The sequence below is a fragment of the Scophthalmus maximus genome, chromosome 9 (assembly GCF_022379125.1).
Source record: "Scophthalmus maximus strain ysfricsl-2021 chromosome 9, ASM2237912v1, whole genome shotgun sequence".
In the NCBI taxonomy this organism is placed as follows: Eukaryota; Metazoa; Chordata; class Actinopteri; order Pleuronectiformes; family Scophthalmidae; genus Scophthalmus; species Scophthalmus maximus.
In genome coordinates, this window is record NC_061523.1 from 17,058,202 (window position 1) to 17,075,124 (window position 16,923).

At 41.6% G+C, this 16,923-nt stretch overlaps 5 protein-coding genes and 1 non-coding gene across 8 annotated transcripts; 4 read left to right on the top strand and 2 right to left on the bottom strand.

The window, feature by feature from the left end:
- Nucleotides 1-347: 347 nt before the first annotated feature.
- LOC118319132 (NFKB activating protein) lies at nucleotides 348-4,189 on the top strand. 2 transcript variants are annotated; one of them, XM_035649268.2, is made up of 8 exons: nucleotides 348-1,015; nucleotides 1,137-1,217; nucleotides 1,354-1,418; nucleotides 1,511-1,606; nucleotides 1,704-1,743; nucleotides 1,830-2,027; nucleotides 2,625-2,774; nucleotides 3,171-4,189. In XM_035649268.2, the coding sequence occupies exons 1-8, from the start codon at nucleotides 567-569 to the stop codon at nucleotides 3,343-3,345; spliced, it is 1,254 nt and encodes a 417-aa protein (XP_035505161.1). In that variant the 5' UTR covers nucleotides 348-566; the 3' UTR covers nucleotides 3,346-4,189. The 2 variants fall into 2 exon arrangements, with proteins under 2 accessions (XP_035505161.1, XP_035505160.1); XM_035649267.2 differs by having other exon boundaries at nucleotides 349-1,015; nucleotides 1,701-1,743.
- A 302-nt stretch (nucleotides 4,190-4,491) lies between these two features.
- On the bottom strand, nucleotides 4,492-5,659 carry ndufa1 (NADH:ubiquinone oxidoreductase subunit A1). Its single transcript, XM_035649275.2, has 3 exons — nucleotides 5,431-5,659; nucleotides 5,229-5,318; nucleotides 4,492-4,638 (listed from the first exon to the last, which is right to left on the bottom strand). The coding sequence occupies exons 1-3, from the start codon at nucleotides 5,530-5,532 to the stop codon at nucleotides 4,618-4,620; spliced, it is 213 nt and encodes a 70-aa protein (XP_035505168.1). The 5' UTR covers nucleotides 5,533-5,659; the 3' UTR covers nucleotides 4,492-4,617.
- A 408-nt stretch (nucleotides 5,660-6,067) lies between these two features.
- Nucleotides 6,068-9,666, top strand: upf3b (UPF3B regulator of nonsense mediated mRNA decay). Its single transcript, XM_035649259.2, has 10 exons — nucleotides 6,068-6,302; nucleotides 6,573-6,679; nucleotides 6,774-6,880; nucleotides 6,969-7,067; nucleotides 7,360-7,470; nucleotides 7,583-7,626; nucleotides 7,734-7,922; nucleotides 8,010-8,167; nucleotides 8,258-8,579; nucleotides 8,669-9,666. Exons 1-10 carry the CDS (start codon nucleotides 6,192-6,194, stop codon nucleotides 8,819-8,821), a joined length of 1,401 nt encoding a protein of 466 aa, XP_035505152.1. The 5' UTR covers nucleotides 6,068-6,191; the 3' UTR covers nucleotides 8,822-9,666.
- A 1,099-nt stretch (nucleotides 9,667-10,765) lies between these two features.
- rpl39 (ribosomal protein L39) lies at nucleotides 10,766-13,381 on the top strand. The gene is made up of 3 exons (XM_035649274.2): nucleotides 10,766-10,881; nucleotides 11,191-11,294; nucleotides 13,193-13,381. Exons 1-3 carry the CDS (start codon nucleotides 10,879-10,881, stop codon nucleotides 13,239-13,241), a joined length of 156 nt encoding a protein of 51 aa, XP_035505167.2. The 5' UTR covers nucleotides 10,766-10,878; the 3' UTR covers nucleotides 13,242-13,381.
- Nucleotides 12,405-12,539, top strand: LOC118320099. The gene has a single exon (XR_004796236.2). It is a non-coding gene; the product is annotated as a small nucleolar RNA SNORA69 (small nucleolar RNA).
- Nucleotides 13,382-13,635: 254 nt separating the features above from the next.
- On the bottom strand, nucleotides 13,636-16,687 carry sowahd (sosondowah ankyrin repeat domain family d). Of its 2 annotated transcripts, XM_035649273.2 has the most exons (3): nucleotides 16,551-16,687; nucleotides 15,327-15,815; nucleotides 13,636-15,088 (listed from the first exon to the last, which is right to left on the bottom strand). In XM_035649273.2, the coding sequence occupies exon 3, from the start codon at nucleotides 14,951-14,953 to the stop codon at nucleotides 13,979-13,981; it is 975 nt and encodes a 324-aa protein (XP_035505166.1). In that variant the 5' UTR covers nucleotides 14,954-15,088; nucleotides 15,327-15,815; nucleotides 16,551-16,687; the 3' UTR covers nucleotides 13,636-13,978. The 2 variants fall into 2 exon arrangements, with proteins under 2 accessions (XP_035505166.1, XP_047190269.1); XM_047334313.1 differs by having other exon boundaries at nucleotides 13,636-15,815.
- Nucleotides 16,688-16,923: the final 236 nt, after the last annotated feature.

Sequence of the window (16,923 nt, forward strand, 5' to 3'; positions counted from 1 at the left end):
AAATCTAATTACCTGCCTGCTCCGATATTTGTCCCAATGAAGTCCCTCTGCTTCCGCTAACGACTGCGTGTCGCTGATGGGAGTCTACATTTACAAGTACATTTCTTTTTTAATGCAACTTCCTTGTCTTCTCAATTTATTTTCATATTGGTTACATGGACTTAAAAATATTGTAAGCTTTGCAGACGTGTTGTCATGTGTTCATTGTTTTATTAATTTATTGACAAACGTACATTTATTTATTTAGTATTTATTCCTAACAAATACTAAGCGAGAATATGGTTGTTTGCCCACCGCCAAAAAAAAGAAGAAGAAGAAGAAGAAGAAGAAGAAGAAGAAGAAGAAGAAGAAGAAGAAGCGGAACTATGTGTATTACATTGTTAAGAGGACCCGGTTTGTGTTTGGCGACGGACACTCGCGCTGCTTGCGTACATTAGCTGGAAGACGAAACGAGAAGAAACATGTACGCAGTTTGTTGTTGTCTCCTCTAAACTCGGTTATTAAGGAACTAAAATACATTTCGAATCGTTAGTTTGTATCGTTTAAGTCTAACGCAGTCTGTCGGTATGCCTCTGTCCGACGGCGGCGGGGCGCCGCGGAGTCCTCGGGCCCGAAGACCTCGGACTCGCTCCCGCAGCCGAAACCGCAGCAACAGCCGCGAGCGGAGCCTGTCGCCGGACAGCTTCGGGCCCAAACTCCCGAGGCCGAGGAATCGGGAACGGGAGCGCGAGGAACGGGAGAGTCGATTCCGAGAGGCCAGAAACATCCGACGGATCCGTATAGGGAGCCGGTCGCGGTCCAGGTCCAGGGAGCGTCACAACAACAACAACAACATCAACAACACCAACAACAACACCGCCATCAGCACCGGCACCGGCATCGGCAACAACAGTCACAACAGCTGGTTCGAGCAGCGAGAGGCTCCGGGAAAATACGGCAGCTTTAAAGAAGATTACTACTACGAACAGCAGCGGGACGACGCCCAGAGGCAGAGACAGGAGGTCTTTATCGCCAGGTAATTGAACTCAAATAACGAGATTTCCCCTTTCTATCAGTTAGGAAGTTGTGTGGGACTCAACAGTTGACGTTGAAACCGCAAATGTCGAAGTGACCGTTTCTGTCTGTGTGTGTTACAGGCGTCTGCAAGAGAGGGAGAGGATCGGTGAGTTGGGTTGTCCTGAAGTTTGGGGATATTCACCAAGAGTGAAAGAACCAGAGTAAGTCAGAAATTCCTTCTTTATTTGTCTGTTGCATGATGTTGCCTATGGAGAAACCATGAGTCTTGCCGGTCACATCTTTGTTTGTGCAGGAGCAGAAGGTTTACATTTGTCTTCCTTATTTGGTTTCTTCCAGCTCGGATGAATTCACACCAGTTGAAGAGGACGAAAAGAACAGCAGTTCAGATTCGAGCTCCGAAGGTACAGGCCCGCACGCTGTTTGAGGGTGAATTAATTGCTGTGACGTGGTGTTTTGATTGAATATTATATGTAATCCTGTTTGTCATTGACAGATGAAAAGAAAAAGAAAAAGAAGAAGAAGAAGAAATCCAAGAAAAAGAAGAACAAAAAGCACTCCGAGGACAGTGAGCTGGAATCAGAATCAGATGGTAAGACATAGTCACAATTACATAGAAAAAATTAGTTCAATACAATCAGATTAATCAAATTTAGAAATTGAGCTGTTACGTTTTTATCTACCAGAAGAAGAAATAAAGAAGAAGAAAAAGAAAAAGAAGAGCAAAAAGTAAGTGCCAACATGGAGCAACATGCCTGCTTCAGTCACAGAAAGGGACGTGATGATCGACCTTAACACAATACGTTTCCTCTCAGGTCCAAGAAGTCCAAGAAGAAGAAGGCGAAGAAGAGTCGCAAGGAGTCGAGCGAGTCCAGCAGCGAGGATTCTGAGGAGGAGGAAGAGGAGGAGGATCCCAGTGGGGTTCTGTGGGTGGAGAAGTCCACCATGGACGAGAACGTGGTCGGCCCCGAAGCCCCACTCACCAGCATGTCCCAGGACGACAGACCTTTGGAGTGAGTCACTGACATGACATGTTCTTGCACTTTTTCATGACATTACTTGTGCAATTTACATCACTGTGATAAGTAATTAACTCACTAAAAACACTGCACTATGTAAAAAAAAAAAAAAAGAAAAAAAAAAAGACAAAGATTCATGAAGCTTGAAAGTCACAGAAAACAAGTGTTGTTATCCACAAACATCATGTTTCTGTTGATGCAAAGCTGTTTGTTTTTTTGTAGTTTAGTAATTGTCTTACCACAAGCAGAAGATATGTCTGTGACCATATCTCCATGTACTGTAAATCTGGCTAATTTATAGAGCAAATGATTAATCAAGATAATAATTGAGATAAATTTATAGTGCAAATAATTGTTAGAAGTCAGCTTCTTAACGAACAATATATTTAAGTGTTGAATCTGAATTTACGTCTCATACGGTGTAAATCAGACACGCAGATTCAACACTATCAGAAATGTGTTTCAAACACTACCTCAGTACCTTGTGGTCTGACTGTGGCTTGTGATTTGACAATTTCTTTTCTGAATTTTTGACGCTTGAAGTAAATTCCTCCTGCTGGTTTAACGAGTGCATTTTTCTGTTGCATCCAGTTTTGGTCACGCGCTGTTGCCGGGTGAAGGTGCGGCGATGGCGGAGTACGTGAAAGCAGGCAAACGTATCCCGAGGAGAGGAGAGATCGGTCTCACCAGCGACGAGATTGCAAACTTTGAGAAGTCTGGCTACGTGATGAGCGGCAGCAGGTACACAAAGACTAGAAGTCTGACAAAAAAAATCACCTCGATCATGATACGATTAATACAGCAATTCAGTATTTCAGGGGTCAGTATGATGCAGTGATTAAGATTCCTCTCACAAATATATTATAGATCTATATTTAGAGAGCAAATAAAATTTGTATTTAAAACCACAGTTGACACGTGAGACGGGGAAATTTCCTTTGCACTGTGAAATACTAGTAGAATTGTTGTACGAAATTGATTTATTTTTAAAGCAGTTAATTTTATACCAAGAGAAATCTGAAAAAACCTAATTACACCTTTCCTTCAAGAATCTTCCTTCCAAGAATCTTAATATATGTTGTACATGTCTGGTTTTTTTTTAATCTTACACTGACAAATGTTCACGTAACCCTGCAGACACCGTCGCATGGAGGCTGTGCGTCTGAGAAAGGAAAACCAGATCTACAGTGCAGACGAGAAGAGAGCTCTGGCGTCTTTCAACCAGGAGGAGAGGAGGAAGAGGGAGAGCAAGATCCTGTCGAGCTTCAGGGAAATGGTGCACAGGAAAACCAAAGGCAAGGAGGAGAAATGAACATCACGTTTAAAGTTTTTTTTTTTTCTCAGATCCCTTTTTAATGGACACCTTTTATGTTTTTGTCCCGTAAAATTGTCTATTTTTTGGGAGAACAATAGATTTTAGTTTCAGGGGAATGTTAAGTGTAGAGAGAGGATTTTAACTGTAAAGAAATGTGTTTACGTCTTCAGTTGTATTTCTTTATTGACCTGTTGGATCAAGGCTTCATGTCAGCTATTCAGCCACAATTTTCTTATGTAGAATTTTGCATACATATAAATAAATTTTGACTATTAAGTCAACTTGTAGTTTTTTACATTTCTTTTAAACATACTGTGCTCAGTCTTCAATATGAGTTGTGGTTCTCAAGATGTCCCAAAAGATAAAAAAAAAAAAAAGTAATAAAAGAAGCAAAAATATATAATTTTGTTTAAAATTGGTTTTCTTTCTGCTTTCCTATTTTGTTAAGTCTGAGAAGTCTCAAAATGATTCTTTCAACCTCTTGAAGGCTCTTTAATTCAAAGTTGTGAACCACTGAAGAGGAAGAATCTTTTTAATTATACCAAGTTATATGCATGTCCATCTAACGTGCCACTGTAAAGAATTAGCTGGTCAATGATAGGTATAGTGGACTCATGGTGGAACAACTTCTATTCCTGTGTCAACCAATTTACTTGCTAGTAAACAAAGTATGTTTCTTGTGCAACCGCTATAATAGTGGGATATTTTGGACATGACAGTTTTTCAACAAAGTTGGCTCTTATGACTGATGGGGGTTGCAACTAATGATTACTTTGAGTATTGGTGTTCAATCAGTAAATTAAATGTCGGGTAAAATAAAGAATGTGACAACTTCTCAAAACCATGTCTTGTTTTGTCCAGCCCAGTTTCAGGATCAATACATGTTAGTATAGCAGGAGATACATTTTTCTGTTAGTCGTTGTTTGGTGTCACTCAGAACATGTTTAGTTTGATGACTTGCACCTTGTAAGACCAGGAGAAGACATTTAATAACCCTGTTCTTTGTGCAACACTGGATTATCACCTGTACAAGTGACATAACTTCTTGGGCATAAGATCCCCAACAGGTGTTAAAAATTAGCTTACCAAAACCTCACTCTCGTCCGGTTTTTAGATTCAACAAATGACCAAAGAAGTCTCAAATGATTTCCACTATGGAACAATTTAATTGATAAACAGAAGACCAAAAGAACACACAGCTGAATGTTAAATATAATCCTTTAATCTACAACAAACATCTTCTCCTCGGGGTCTTCATATTCCTGGTCATCAGTGGATGTTCTCGAGTCCCTGAAGAGAAAGAAAAAATAATTACCATAACTGCAGTGCCTTAAATATAACAAAGCCTTTTAGAAACCAATGAATCCAGGCTGTGCCTTTTTAAAAATGTTTTTATTCCAGACAGCTTTTGGTGTAAGATAATATGATTGTTGTATTAAAATCATGTCACAAATTATCTCTTACAGAGACCATATCATTTTCTTCTAAGATCCTACACAGGTATTTTCACTAGTTATGTCCAAATAGAGTTCATCCTTTTAGAGTTAATATAACGTTTTCTTTGAGTGTGTGTGTGAGAGAGAGAGTCTACTGCAATGATATGTTTATACGCTGTTATATATACATTTATATACATTACATACATATGCATTTGCTCCATGGAACATGAGACATGGAACTGAATTAGTAATTCGGTGTTATTATTGATCTAAAGGAAGTCATAAGCTACTTGATTTACACATCTGTCTGATGCACACCTTTGTGGTCCCTCTCATTTATACACACGTATACTGTACATACACATACACACTTAATCAAACATATATATATATATACGTTTATACACACACACACACACACACACACACACTGCCTCTCACCTTGGAGTCGTAGTACTCCCCTGTTCCCGACACTCGCTTGTCTCTCTGCATCAGATACCAGTGCCACGGAACCCGAGCGACTCTCTTCTCCTACAGGGAACACAGGGGTCTTTAATATGAAAACTTAACTTACAGCCCGACGGTTTCTCCTCGGCTCGTTCGCGCGGCGCAGAGACACACACACACCAGCAGCCCTACTCACCTTGCCTCCGTTGGTGAACTTGTGGATCTGTGCGGTGGCGATGCCGGGAATCATCAGACACACGGTCATGATGGCGAAGCCGGGCAGAATTTCATACCACATGATGACAGAGTTTCACTGTCAGGCGACTGAGGGTGAGAGAGAGAGACTCCCCTAGACGGTTTATTTTGCTAAGAGGCTAACAAAATGTCGTCCGACAGATGACCTGTGTTCCTTCCGGTTCCTTCCTCTACCGGAGAAAAAGAAAAGCATTTCCTGTCGGAGATTTTCAAAACAAAAGGGTCTGCTATTTGGTAAATATTTGTAAAGTATATCTGTCAATTAAAGAATGAAGATGAAACATAAATCATCTGACATGAAGTGGAGTGAAAGTATAGACGGTCATTCAATGGAAAGTACAAATACAAATAACGAAAATACTTTGCACGAAATAACTTAATCGAGCATATTGCCTTTGAAGAGTCAATGAAAAGAGGAAGCTTTAATTTACTGGCGTCAAGACTTTCAGTTTCAGTTTTAAAAATATATATTTTTTTAATTTAAACTGTTCATAAAAAATAAAAGGTTATTATGATTTGAACCTCACGACATACGTTTATAGAAAGTAACAGCGCCCCCCTCTGCAGATATACTGAACTGCAGGCACGACAGGAAGTTACGGTTAGTTCGTTTTGCTACTAGCGGCCTAACTTGACAAATAAAAGTAAACAAGTCTGCGGCATGAGATTAAACATACTGGGTAGATTTTCAAACATTCAGCCATGAAGGAAGACAAGGAAAACACCCGGCCGAAGGATAAAAGAGTGGAATTGAAGTGCGAAGATGGAGAAAGGATGGAAAAATCAAAGGAAAAGAAAGAGGCCATGACAAAGGTGAAAATTGCTAGCTACGTTAGCTTCGGTCGGCTACGCATGCTAATAATAGACGCATGGGACAACAGCATGGACTAACCAGACGTGTTCTGTCAGATTTAACATGAAGTGTCGAGTGTATACATGTAAATGATACAGTAAGTTGAAGCCAGACAAACTGCCACCGAACTTTTACATTAGCCAGTTGTTGCTATCTTCTTCTCCGTCGTGATGGAGCTCCCCGCTGAGCTTAACGTCTAAAATAAAACCTGTCAATTATGTTTTTCCCAGATCGTGATCAGGCGATTACCACCAAGTCTTACGAAGGAGGAGCTGGAGGAACAGCTACAACCGCTCCCAGAACTCGACTACATGGAGTTTTTCTCCAGCGACACCAGGTTAATTCATCTCAACACGATTTTATACATTTAAAAAAACCAAACATCAGTGCCAAAGACGGTTTAACTTGACATCACTGTTCTGTCCTTTCAGCCTTTACCCTCACCTCTTCGCAAGGGCCTACATCAATTTCAAAAATCAAGAGGATATAGTCCTCTTCAGAGATCGATTTGATGGATATGTATTCATTGACAACAGAGGTATGAAGAGAGTGGAAGTTGCGGTTAAATAAACCAAGTTAAACCCTGAGTTTTAAGAATTGCCTTCACTCTGCTTGTCTTTAAACAGGACAGGAGTATCCTGCCGTTGTGGAGTTTGCCCCCTTTCAAAAGACTGCCAAGAAAAGAAGTAAGAAGAAGGATGCGAAATGTGGAACAATTGCTGAAGGTAAAGATATCTACTGATATTTGAAATTAATCTGAATCTTTTGTCTTACAGCAATCAGGAAATCCCTTTCAGTGACAATCTAATGTAGTGGGATAACCATCAATTCAATATGTGCTCAATGTTATGTGTGTTTATGGTTAGTTTTTGTTTTGTTTTAATGACAAAAGTTTAAAAAAAATGGTCTTGATTAATGTTGGTGGTTGCCCTATTCATATCATATATATTTGAAATAAAGCTAAAAATAAGCCTCACTGGAATTAGCCGACTTTATCTGTATGTCATTCTCCTTAAGATCCTGATTACAAGAAGTTCCTGGAATATTACACTGGAGACAACGAGAAGTTTACATCAACACCTGAGACCCTGTTGGAAGAGATTGAGGCAAAATCAAAGGAACTTGTTGGTATGTTAAAAGTTACTTGAAGTAAAATGTGCACCTGACACATTGTCCAATATATGGTACAAAAAACACTGCTGGAGGATTCATTTAAACCTACACTTTCTCTTCCTTCAAGCAAAGAAAACAACTCCTCTGCTGGATTTCCTGAAAAATAAACAGGTAAATTTAAACAGTGGCACAACGCTGTGGTGTTCTATTGTGGTGTTCTATTATGTGAAGCTGCATGATGACAGGTGGGCTCATGTCCTACTTTAATGTCTGTATAGAGAATCAGGGAGGAAAAGAAAGAGGAGAGAAGGCGGAGGGAGCTTGAACGCAAGCGTCTGCGAGATGAGGAGCGACGCAAATGGAGGGAGGAGGATAGAAGGAAGCGCAAGGACACAGAGAAGATGAAGAGACTTGAGAAACCGCTGGAGAAAGACAAGGACCAAGTTAAAGAGGAACCAAAAATCAAGGTGTGTGCTGCAGTGAATTGAGGCAGCTAAAAACTGTTTTATTTCCAAAATGTCGTGACTATTTTGTCTTTATTTTCATCGGTGTAGCTCCTGAAGAAACCAGACAGAGGTGATGATGCTGATGCTGAGAAGCCCAAGGAAAGGGCCAAGAAACCAGAGAGGCAATCTAAAGAGGACAGACCCATGGGGACTGGTGATCATAGGAGGCGTCAGAACATTGAGAATAAGGAGGATCGTGGAAGGAAGTTAGTTGGCTAAGTTTTTTTGTTGTTGTTGATGTTTTTTTAAACACATTACTCATCTTGAACTTGATTTGATTTGTGCTTTATCCACAGAGCGGACGATGACGGGCGAAAGGAGTTTAGGGAGCGTGATGTCGATCGAGTCAGAGAGCGCGAACGAGAACGGGAGAAGGAGCGGAGGCAGAAAGATAAGGTCAGGAGACAGGACGAAGATCGGCGGAGAAGGAGGGAGCGGCAGGATGGGGAGAACTCGTGCAGGAAGCGGGAGGAAGAGGTGAAAAGGGACAGAGAGCGTGGCTTTGAGAAGAAAAAGGGTGAAAACTCTGGAGACTCCACCCACACCGAGAGGATGGAGAAGCCTGTCAAAGACTACAAGAAGGAGGAGAGTAGCAAAAGAGAGCGACTACGAAATAAAGTAACAACTCTAGTATTTTTTTTCTAATTATTTGTCATAATTTTTTTGTTTTTACTATTTTTTAAGAGTGTTGTTTGTCTGTGCATCAGGACCGGCCTGCTATTCAGCTGTACCAGCCAGGGGCCAGAAGCCGCCGTGGTGGTGGAGGCGGAGGAGGAGGAGGAGGAGGAGCAGAATCCAACTCTGCTGACAGGAAGCCAGATACTGAGATGAAGAAAGTGGCTGACAAAGTAGACGACTGAGCAGATCTCTACTCATGGCTTTTTAAGTTTGGTGAGGAGGGAGAGACTGGCCTGTGAGGCTCGGAGCAGCGATGTGATGCCTCTCTGCGACATGCACTGCTGTTGAAGCATGGCCACACCTGGCTCTCCCAGTCTCCGATGAAAGAGGTGTGATGCTGGAGTCCCTTAGTGCCTGAATGTGACCCTCCTTTTAGTTTAATTTGTTCGGGAAAGGTAACCGTAACCTTTAAAAAGAGTCTGGCTGTTGGGCACATTTGGTGAAACCAAAGCCTTCCTGGACCTCATGTACTCAAGGTGACCTTATTTCAGTATTGTTTCTCTGGCGGAAAGTGTCCACACTGCAAACATAGGCTTTTAATTTGTTCATACATATCACACCCAATTATCAAACATGTCAACTTTGCCAAGCTTGTCAATGTTGTTTCTACACTGTCTTGAAATATATTTGAATTGTAATGTTGCCATTTTCAATTCAAAGTGCACACTTTGAAATTTGCTTTTGACTTTGTTTGACAAGTTAGACAATCCAAATGTATGTGCAGAACTTTTACTCAAACGTTCCATGGCCTGTAACTCTAAAAGAGTCTCAGACACAATATATATATATATTGAAGTTTACACATTCATACAGTCACTGAGGAGAAATAGCCATTACTGACCAGACTGCTGTGTCCCATGCCTGCATGCAGACTTCAGTCAGTGATCAACCTGTGGCCTTCTCGCTTTTCTAATCTGAATCCCCCTTGAACCATTAATCTGTGATGCAATAAACTGAAGACGGCAAGAAAACATATCACTGTTGTTGAGTAGCTACTTTTGACTGGAAATAAAAGGCCTTTGTTAAAGCTTCTGTCTCCCCTTTTCTCTTTGTTGAGAAGCTCAGGCCTAAAATACATGAAAAGCTCGGTGTTTTCATTTTCAAGTTATTAATAGACATCGAAGTTTAGGAAGCTTAAGGATTAATTAACTGCTGAATCTTAAAAATTCAGTCCAAGAAATTATCTGTTCAAATTAACAAACTCAAATATTTTTGCTCCAGTAATTAAAGTGAAGTGATTTGTTTCATAGTAATTCATTGGAAAATTGACAATTGCCGAAGACCGAACATAAACTCAACTGCTTCAGAGCTTTGTCTCTTCCTCATTTTACTACCAGATTTATTATGTCCAGACCTGTATCATCCAAAAAAAGAACTGTCTCAATTTTCTAGAAAAAAAATGCTCATGCACATCCATTACTTATTTTGTTGGTAAGACTATTAGAAAAAAGAAATCATCTGACAATACTCGACGAAAATATGTATTTACCAAGAGGACCCTTGACAAACATACAGAGACAAACAAATATTCACCCTCACATTCGCACCTCTGGTCCATTTAATCTCCAATTTACCTAACCCCGATCTGCACGTTATGTGGTAGGAAGCCAAAGTATCCAGAGAAAACCCACACAGACATGAGGAGAACATGGAAACTCCACACAGAAAGGCCCTGGATGGTCCAAACCTGGATATGAACCAAGGACCTTCTTGCCGAGGCGATAGCGGTAACCAACATGCCACTGTGTCGCCCTCAGTTCTAACTAATATAAGAAAATTATTTTCATGCTCCCTTTTATTTTATTTTTTTTACTTCTACTTCATTATAAATTTTAAAGTAAATGTTGTACTATTCAGCTTTAGATATTGGTTACAATACAAAACAACTCAGCAATATATATATATATATACACAATCCAAACTGGAGCGATTAGTCAACTAATTCACAAATGTCTCATTTTTTTTACAAATTAAACAATTGAGAAAATAATTATACAATTTAAGAGTGTTATATAAAATAATTACTATATATTTGAATTTAATTAATCCACAATAATCATCAGTTGCAGCGGTTGATGATAACTCAGAAGCAGAGCTGAATTTAAACAATCCTCCGGTAGGTGTCGCTGCCTGCAGACTGCGCAGCCTGTTCGCTGGACGCTTATTGGATAAAAGCGTCTGCGTCACTTCCTTCTTCCTCTTCGACTTCAGCCATAGTTGGGGACGGACTGTGGGCAAAATGGTAAATACAAAATCTCTAAACATCTTCGTCTGTAGCCCTCGTAAACCTGTACATATACTTTAGGTGTTTAATATATATTTCAGTAGTACTTTATAAACGTATATGTTTCTATGTTATGATGCTGTATGGGCACATTGAAGCAATTTAGCGATGCTAGGTGGTAGCTTCTGTGCAGTGCTACGCATGTTGGCTTCAGTTTTACTCTGAAGGATTTAAACGTGATACATTTGAAGACGGGGTCATAGTTTTTGGGTTTAACGGTTATTTCTGTGTTTTACGGTGTTAACGGCGGCCATTTGTTGTTTCTAGTCGTCCCACAAGACCTTCAGGATCAAGCGCTTCCTCGCTAAGAAGCAGAAACAGAACAGGCCGATTCCTCAGTGGATCAGAATGAAGACTGGCAACAAGATCAGGTGAGGGTTTGTTTGAAAAGTTTCTCTGCACCGTGCTCCAGAAGATGAAGCTGATGTGCACAGTCAGCATGCAGCAGCCATGTCAACAATCTGTGGGTTCACTCCGGAACTCAGCTGCCAGGCTCCAAACTAGCACCTGGAGACATAACCACATCTCTCCTGATTTAACTTCCGCACCCTGGTGGTGTTTCAGACTCGAATATTCAACTACCTTAAAGCTCCTCGGCCTCTCTCCCAATAAAACATGGACCTTTTAGCACCATATGAGACAGTGATACGTTTTGATGAGCCTTAACTAATCACATATCAGTCTTTCTTCAATCTCTCGAATTGGTTTTTATCTCTTGGATCTCACTTTGTGTCCCTGTGTGAAGAACTTTTGTGAATGTGCTTTGTGAAACAACTATTATGCATCCTGTAGATTTGATCAGAGTATAAGTGCAAGTTGAAGTTGATAAAAGTCTTTAATTGACTCCTGTTTACTAATTTTCCAGTTTATTAGATACTCCCAATTTATCACAGCATATAGTATTTTTTACATTATGATTAAGATGGTCAGACACTGACCTCAGGTAGGACATACAAAAATAACTAATCAAATACATATTCAATAACATGACTGTTAACATTTCACAGCTTTTCTGATTTATGATCAGTGTGTTTGTGTTAAACACTGGATTCAGCTGTTGGTATAATATTTTTAATATTATATACTGTCAATATTTATCCTTCACTGTTATATCATTGAGTGTAAACTAAATGTAGTATAATATTTTTTTCAGTTGCACAGTTCCAAACTGAACATAAAGTTAAATGTTAACATTTCAACCCTCATGGTGGGATTTATGGTACAGCTGTTATATTGGACTGTATTAAACTTGGCAGACCTAATACAGTCAAATCATTTTTCTATTTAATTTCAGCAATTCAATTTTAACGTGCATTTAAAAACAAATCCTCTAAGTCATCTGGCCTGTTGGGGTCGCTTCTACTTGGTGTATTTTTAATGGTTTTAAAATTCACTTCAGTTGTACATTTCATCGCCGAGCTTCCCACATTATCATTAGGTGCAGATGTGTTTGTGACTAATGCAGGAACTCAATGTCATGTAAAGCAGGTCTGCAATTGCAGCACTCCATTGCAGTAGAGTGCTGTCATTAACCCTGCTGAGAGCATCTCTGCTGCAGAGCTCTTACCTCCTGCTCACCGTGCGTCGGTGATGAGGAGGCTCTGTAGCTGAACATTGTCTTGTAAAGATTCTTGGAAAAAGCGTTTGGATTGACTGAAGTGTTTTAATATTTATTACATACAATTTAAGTTTGTGTTTAGCTTGTGTGGCCTCTGGAACTAGAGCGTCATCAACATAATTTGCATGGTTTCAGTTGAACCCTTTCTTTGTTTGAATTTATCAGCCGGTTCCCTAACCCTGTTTGTGTGGATTAGGTTTGTACTACTCAGTTTTCGCATTTATCAGAGGCTTTAAAAAGTTTTCTGACCTCTAGTTAGAGGTGGATTCCTTAAAGGGTCTTACATTTTTATACCCTATATGAGGCTTGATGGCAAGACCTGCACAACTAATGGACCGTGGAGGTGATGATACAACATTTGTAGGATGATACATTTCCTTTATCATGGATATGGAAAGCATATGATAAAGATCTGTTTAAATCACTTCAAAATGTAAACTTCATATTTCAACTTTGGTCTAAGATCCACAGACATTTGTATGTAGTATCCTCAATGAACTGATATTTGCGAAAACTCAATTTTATTTGCATGGTGGCATTTGTGTATGAACTTTAAGCCATCAGTTACTATGGTTGTTTTTTCTTTAGTAAAAGTGTGATTGCTCTCTCCTGCTAACTTTTTTTTGTTTTGTTTCCATCGTTTCATTTCAGGTACAACTCCAAGAGGAGACACTGGAGGAGGACCAAGCTTGGCCTGTAAACACGAGGGTCCCTGGATTCCAGTGCTCCCCTCCATCCCAACATCTGCGTGGACGTCCAGCTGCTGTGCCTGACCGCAGGGAGGGGAGCCGTGTTATCTCGTCATGTTTGATAATAAAAGATCTGTGATCAAACTTAAAATGTATTTGTGTTGTTTTTTTTCCCCCTCCTCCCAAATGTTGCTCAACCGTCCATTTACAGGTGGAGTGTTTTTCTTAGCTAAACCAAACCACACTTGGGGAGGGGTACTGCAGAAAGCACCGCTATTCAAGAGGCCTAATGTAGTAGCAAGACAAACTATGGCATGTGTACTTAAAGCGCTCAAACTGGGAGGGAGACGAGGCCACGTCAGCAACTAATTGAACTGTTGACACAACTGGAGCAGCAACAACATACGTTTTGAAAAACATCAGAATATACAGTTTATTACAATAGTTCAGTGACGTTTGATGCACAATTATGGATTCTTAAATGTGGCAAGTGATTCCCCATAGTTTTGACTTGAGACCCCTTCAACATCAGCTATGGCCTCAGTGTGGACCTCCCTTTCAGTCAGCTTTTCCTTAAAGTTCCATTTCCAAGATGACTGACAAGCAAAATATCCCTTTTAGTTATCTTAAAAGGTGTATACGTGAAAGTACGCAGAACTTCAGCGTTTGCGATAGAAACACACTTGGGAGATATTAACTTGTTTTAAGGACTACCTTAAAAGATTCCAGTTAGAGGCAGATTTGACTGTCAGCTTTTGCTGCCAAAAAACGAAAACGAGGGGAGCATTTTCTTAAAAGAGCCAATCCTCCAGCTGCCACTCCTCTCAGTCCGGTCAAAGGTCGCCTCGTGCGTCTGCCCGGCGCGGTCGACCTCGTCGCTCATCGCGCCAGCGCTGTTGTTGTTGGCGTTCCTGTGGAGCGCGTGCGCGCCGGGCTGCGCGCTGTGCTCGTCGTCCCACGTCCCGAGCAGCTCCTTCATCTCCAGCGGGGCGTCTCCCCTCAGGTACTGCCAGGCTCTCCTCCCGCCGTAGTCCATGGCGTCGACGTCGGCGCCGAACGCGCCCACCAGCAGCTTGACGACCGTGTACTGTGCGTGCATGCTGGCGACGTGCAGCGGCGTGAGCCCGCCGCTGCCCCGCAGGTTGACGTCCGCCGGGGTCCCCGCAGCCTCCGCGTAGCGCAGGACTTTGAGCAGCCCCTCGTCCTGTCCCCTCTTGGCCAGCCAGTGCAGCACCGAGTAGCCGCTGATGAAATCCCTCCTGGTCAACAGATACGGGTCCTCGGAGATGAACTCCAGGACGGTGTCGTAGTTCCCCTCCACGGCGGACAACATCCAGGCGTGCTCCATGGGACACAGAGCCCACCCCGCGTCCTGCTCGGGGGACGCGCTCCCCGCCTGCGAGGACAGCGCGCCGCTGAACCCGCTGTTCGAGGCGTTGCCGAACAGCAGCTCTTTGAGGTATCTTTTACGCATGGCGGGTGTGAGCGACCCTCTCTCCGGAGCCTCCCTCTGCTGCGCGGAGCCGTCGGGCACTTCTTGCTGCCTCTGCAGCCTCGACCTACGCAGGAAAGCGCTGGGCACGACCTGCATGCCATACCGCGAGAGTCGCTCCACAACGGTGCCCTGTTTGGCTGCGGTACCTCCGTGGGCGTCGGTGCCGCTGACAGCTGCTTCTGACCCAGCTGAGTCGCATCCAGCAGCATCCGATCTGCTGTCGCACATGCTGCTCGTCTCTCCCTCTCTCGGCACGATTTCAAGGCCACTTCCTTTTTTTTTTTATTTGGACAACACCCCGGAGATATGAGTGTCAAATTATCAACTGGGAACAGTTTCCCTTCGCTCCACTGGACCCGTTCCCTGCGCCATGAGGAAAGAATTTGCGGTTTTAACACAGAAACGTCTAAAGCCACTCGTTAATGTGTGGACACGTCATTATGAGTCTTCAAGTGCAAATGGGGCATGTTCCTCATTTTGTCAGCGTGTTTATAAACACGTTATATAGCCTATAGCCACGAATCACAATTTAAATAACAACAATAAGGCTTTGTTGTACCCAGTCTCCTGTTTCAGGTACCGCCACGCCAATGTGACTCACCTGTTCTGTGTCCAAGGCGCACACACCGACTCGTTTTTAAAAAGACCACATTCCAAATTTTTGTCCTTGTTAACTTGGATAGGGACAAGAAATGTTATCTCTAGTATTTATACAAAAAAACCCAACAGAGGCAAAGATTCCAGCAGAGTCGCTTTTCCTTTACAAGAGGAACTGAGACAAAGTTCATTCTAATCTACAGCAAAAGCCAATGGGGAGAAGCCCTCACATGTGACCACTGATGGACTTCAGAAAGCAGGAAGTAATGCACTCAACAATGCCCTGCTACTTTCTCAGCCCGTCACTAATTCAAGATACAACACTGAGCTTGCAGGCGGTGGGGAATTGATAAAACAACTTTATTTCAGTAAAAAGAAAAATGTATAGACATAAAACAACATTAAAACACTTAGTCGGTAACAGACTCTGGAGGAAGTTCAACGGTCAGCTCATCAAGTGTTTGAAGAAAGGCGTCCAGCTCCCAGCAATAATCTGGAAATGGAAAGGGAGTAAAGTTAATGATACCTGTAGTTAATGATACCTGTAGTTTCTAACCAGTACCCCATATTTAAAGAGCTACCAGTTGCTAGACAGGAGTCTACAGATGTTATCGAGTGCTACAAGCAGTTTTTCAAGCCAGGGTGTCATTTGTAAATTTGTCATTCACTCACATCTGACATGATTTAATAAGATATACACAAGTTTTGGCCATTTCCCCCAGTTTTGAGATGCAATGCCAACAATAGGTTATAAAAAGGAGTCTCATGATTTTCTTTATATTCAGTCATAGGTAATGATAGTTTGGGACCTCTATATTACAACTGGGTAAACCTATGTTAAAGTAATCCTTGCGAGTATCCCACCGAGCAGGTTTACGGTGCAGTCGTTTAGCAACATCGAAACTAAATTCTAGAAGCATAGCTAGCTTCTGTATTGCTGCAGACGTTTTCCCCACTTTCAGTTGGCATTTTATTAATTCTATAAACGGGGACATGTTTGGCAAAACGTTATATACAGATTGCGATGGAAAGCTTAAAATCTCCCTTACACAACAGGTAATATTAACTGAACTGCGAAATCCGGCTTGGCGCATGTTGCCCTACCCCTCAGCAGGATTTTGGAAATTTACTTCTTTTTTTTTTTTCAGCGCACAGAGAACCGACAGCTAGCTGACAGAAAATATTAGCACATTTTATACAAAAAGTGTATTGGATTAAAATCGCTTACCGCCTCTTACACTGCGGAGCTGCATAACAGGCAGTTTGAGAGAAATTCTTTTGAACTGAATAATGCAAGGATTCGACAACATTAACTTCCTTAGTGCTCTGGGGCCTGTACTATAGCAATGATTCATCTCGTAGTTTATTCGCTTCTTCCAAACTTAAAAGGGTTTTATGAAACGTGAATGGAGTGAATCAGAAACCTTTCTAAAAGTGGGCGGTCACTGTTTAGCTCAATATCTGCTGCCCTTTATCGCGTTACTTGAAACTCTTTTGTCCCAGTCAGGATCCTGTTGAATGATGACTCTGGGTTTCCTGCGATCTGATTGGACAATAGTTGGACTGGTGACTGGCTTTGATCCTTTTTCTCGAACTTGGCC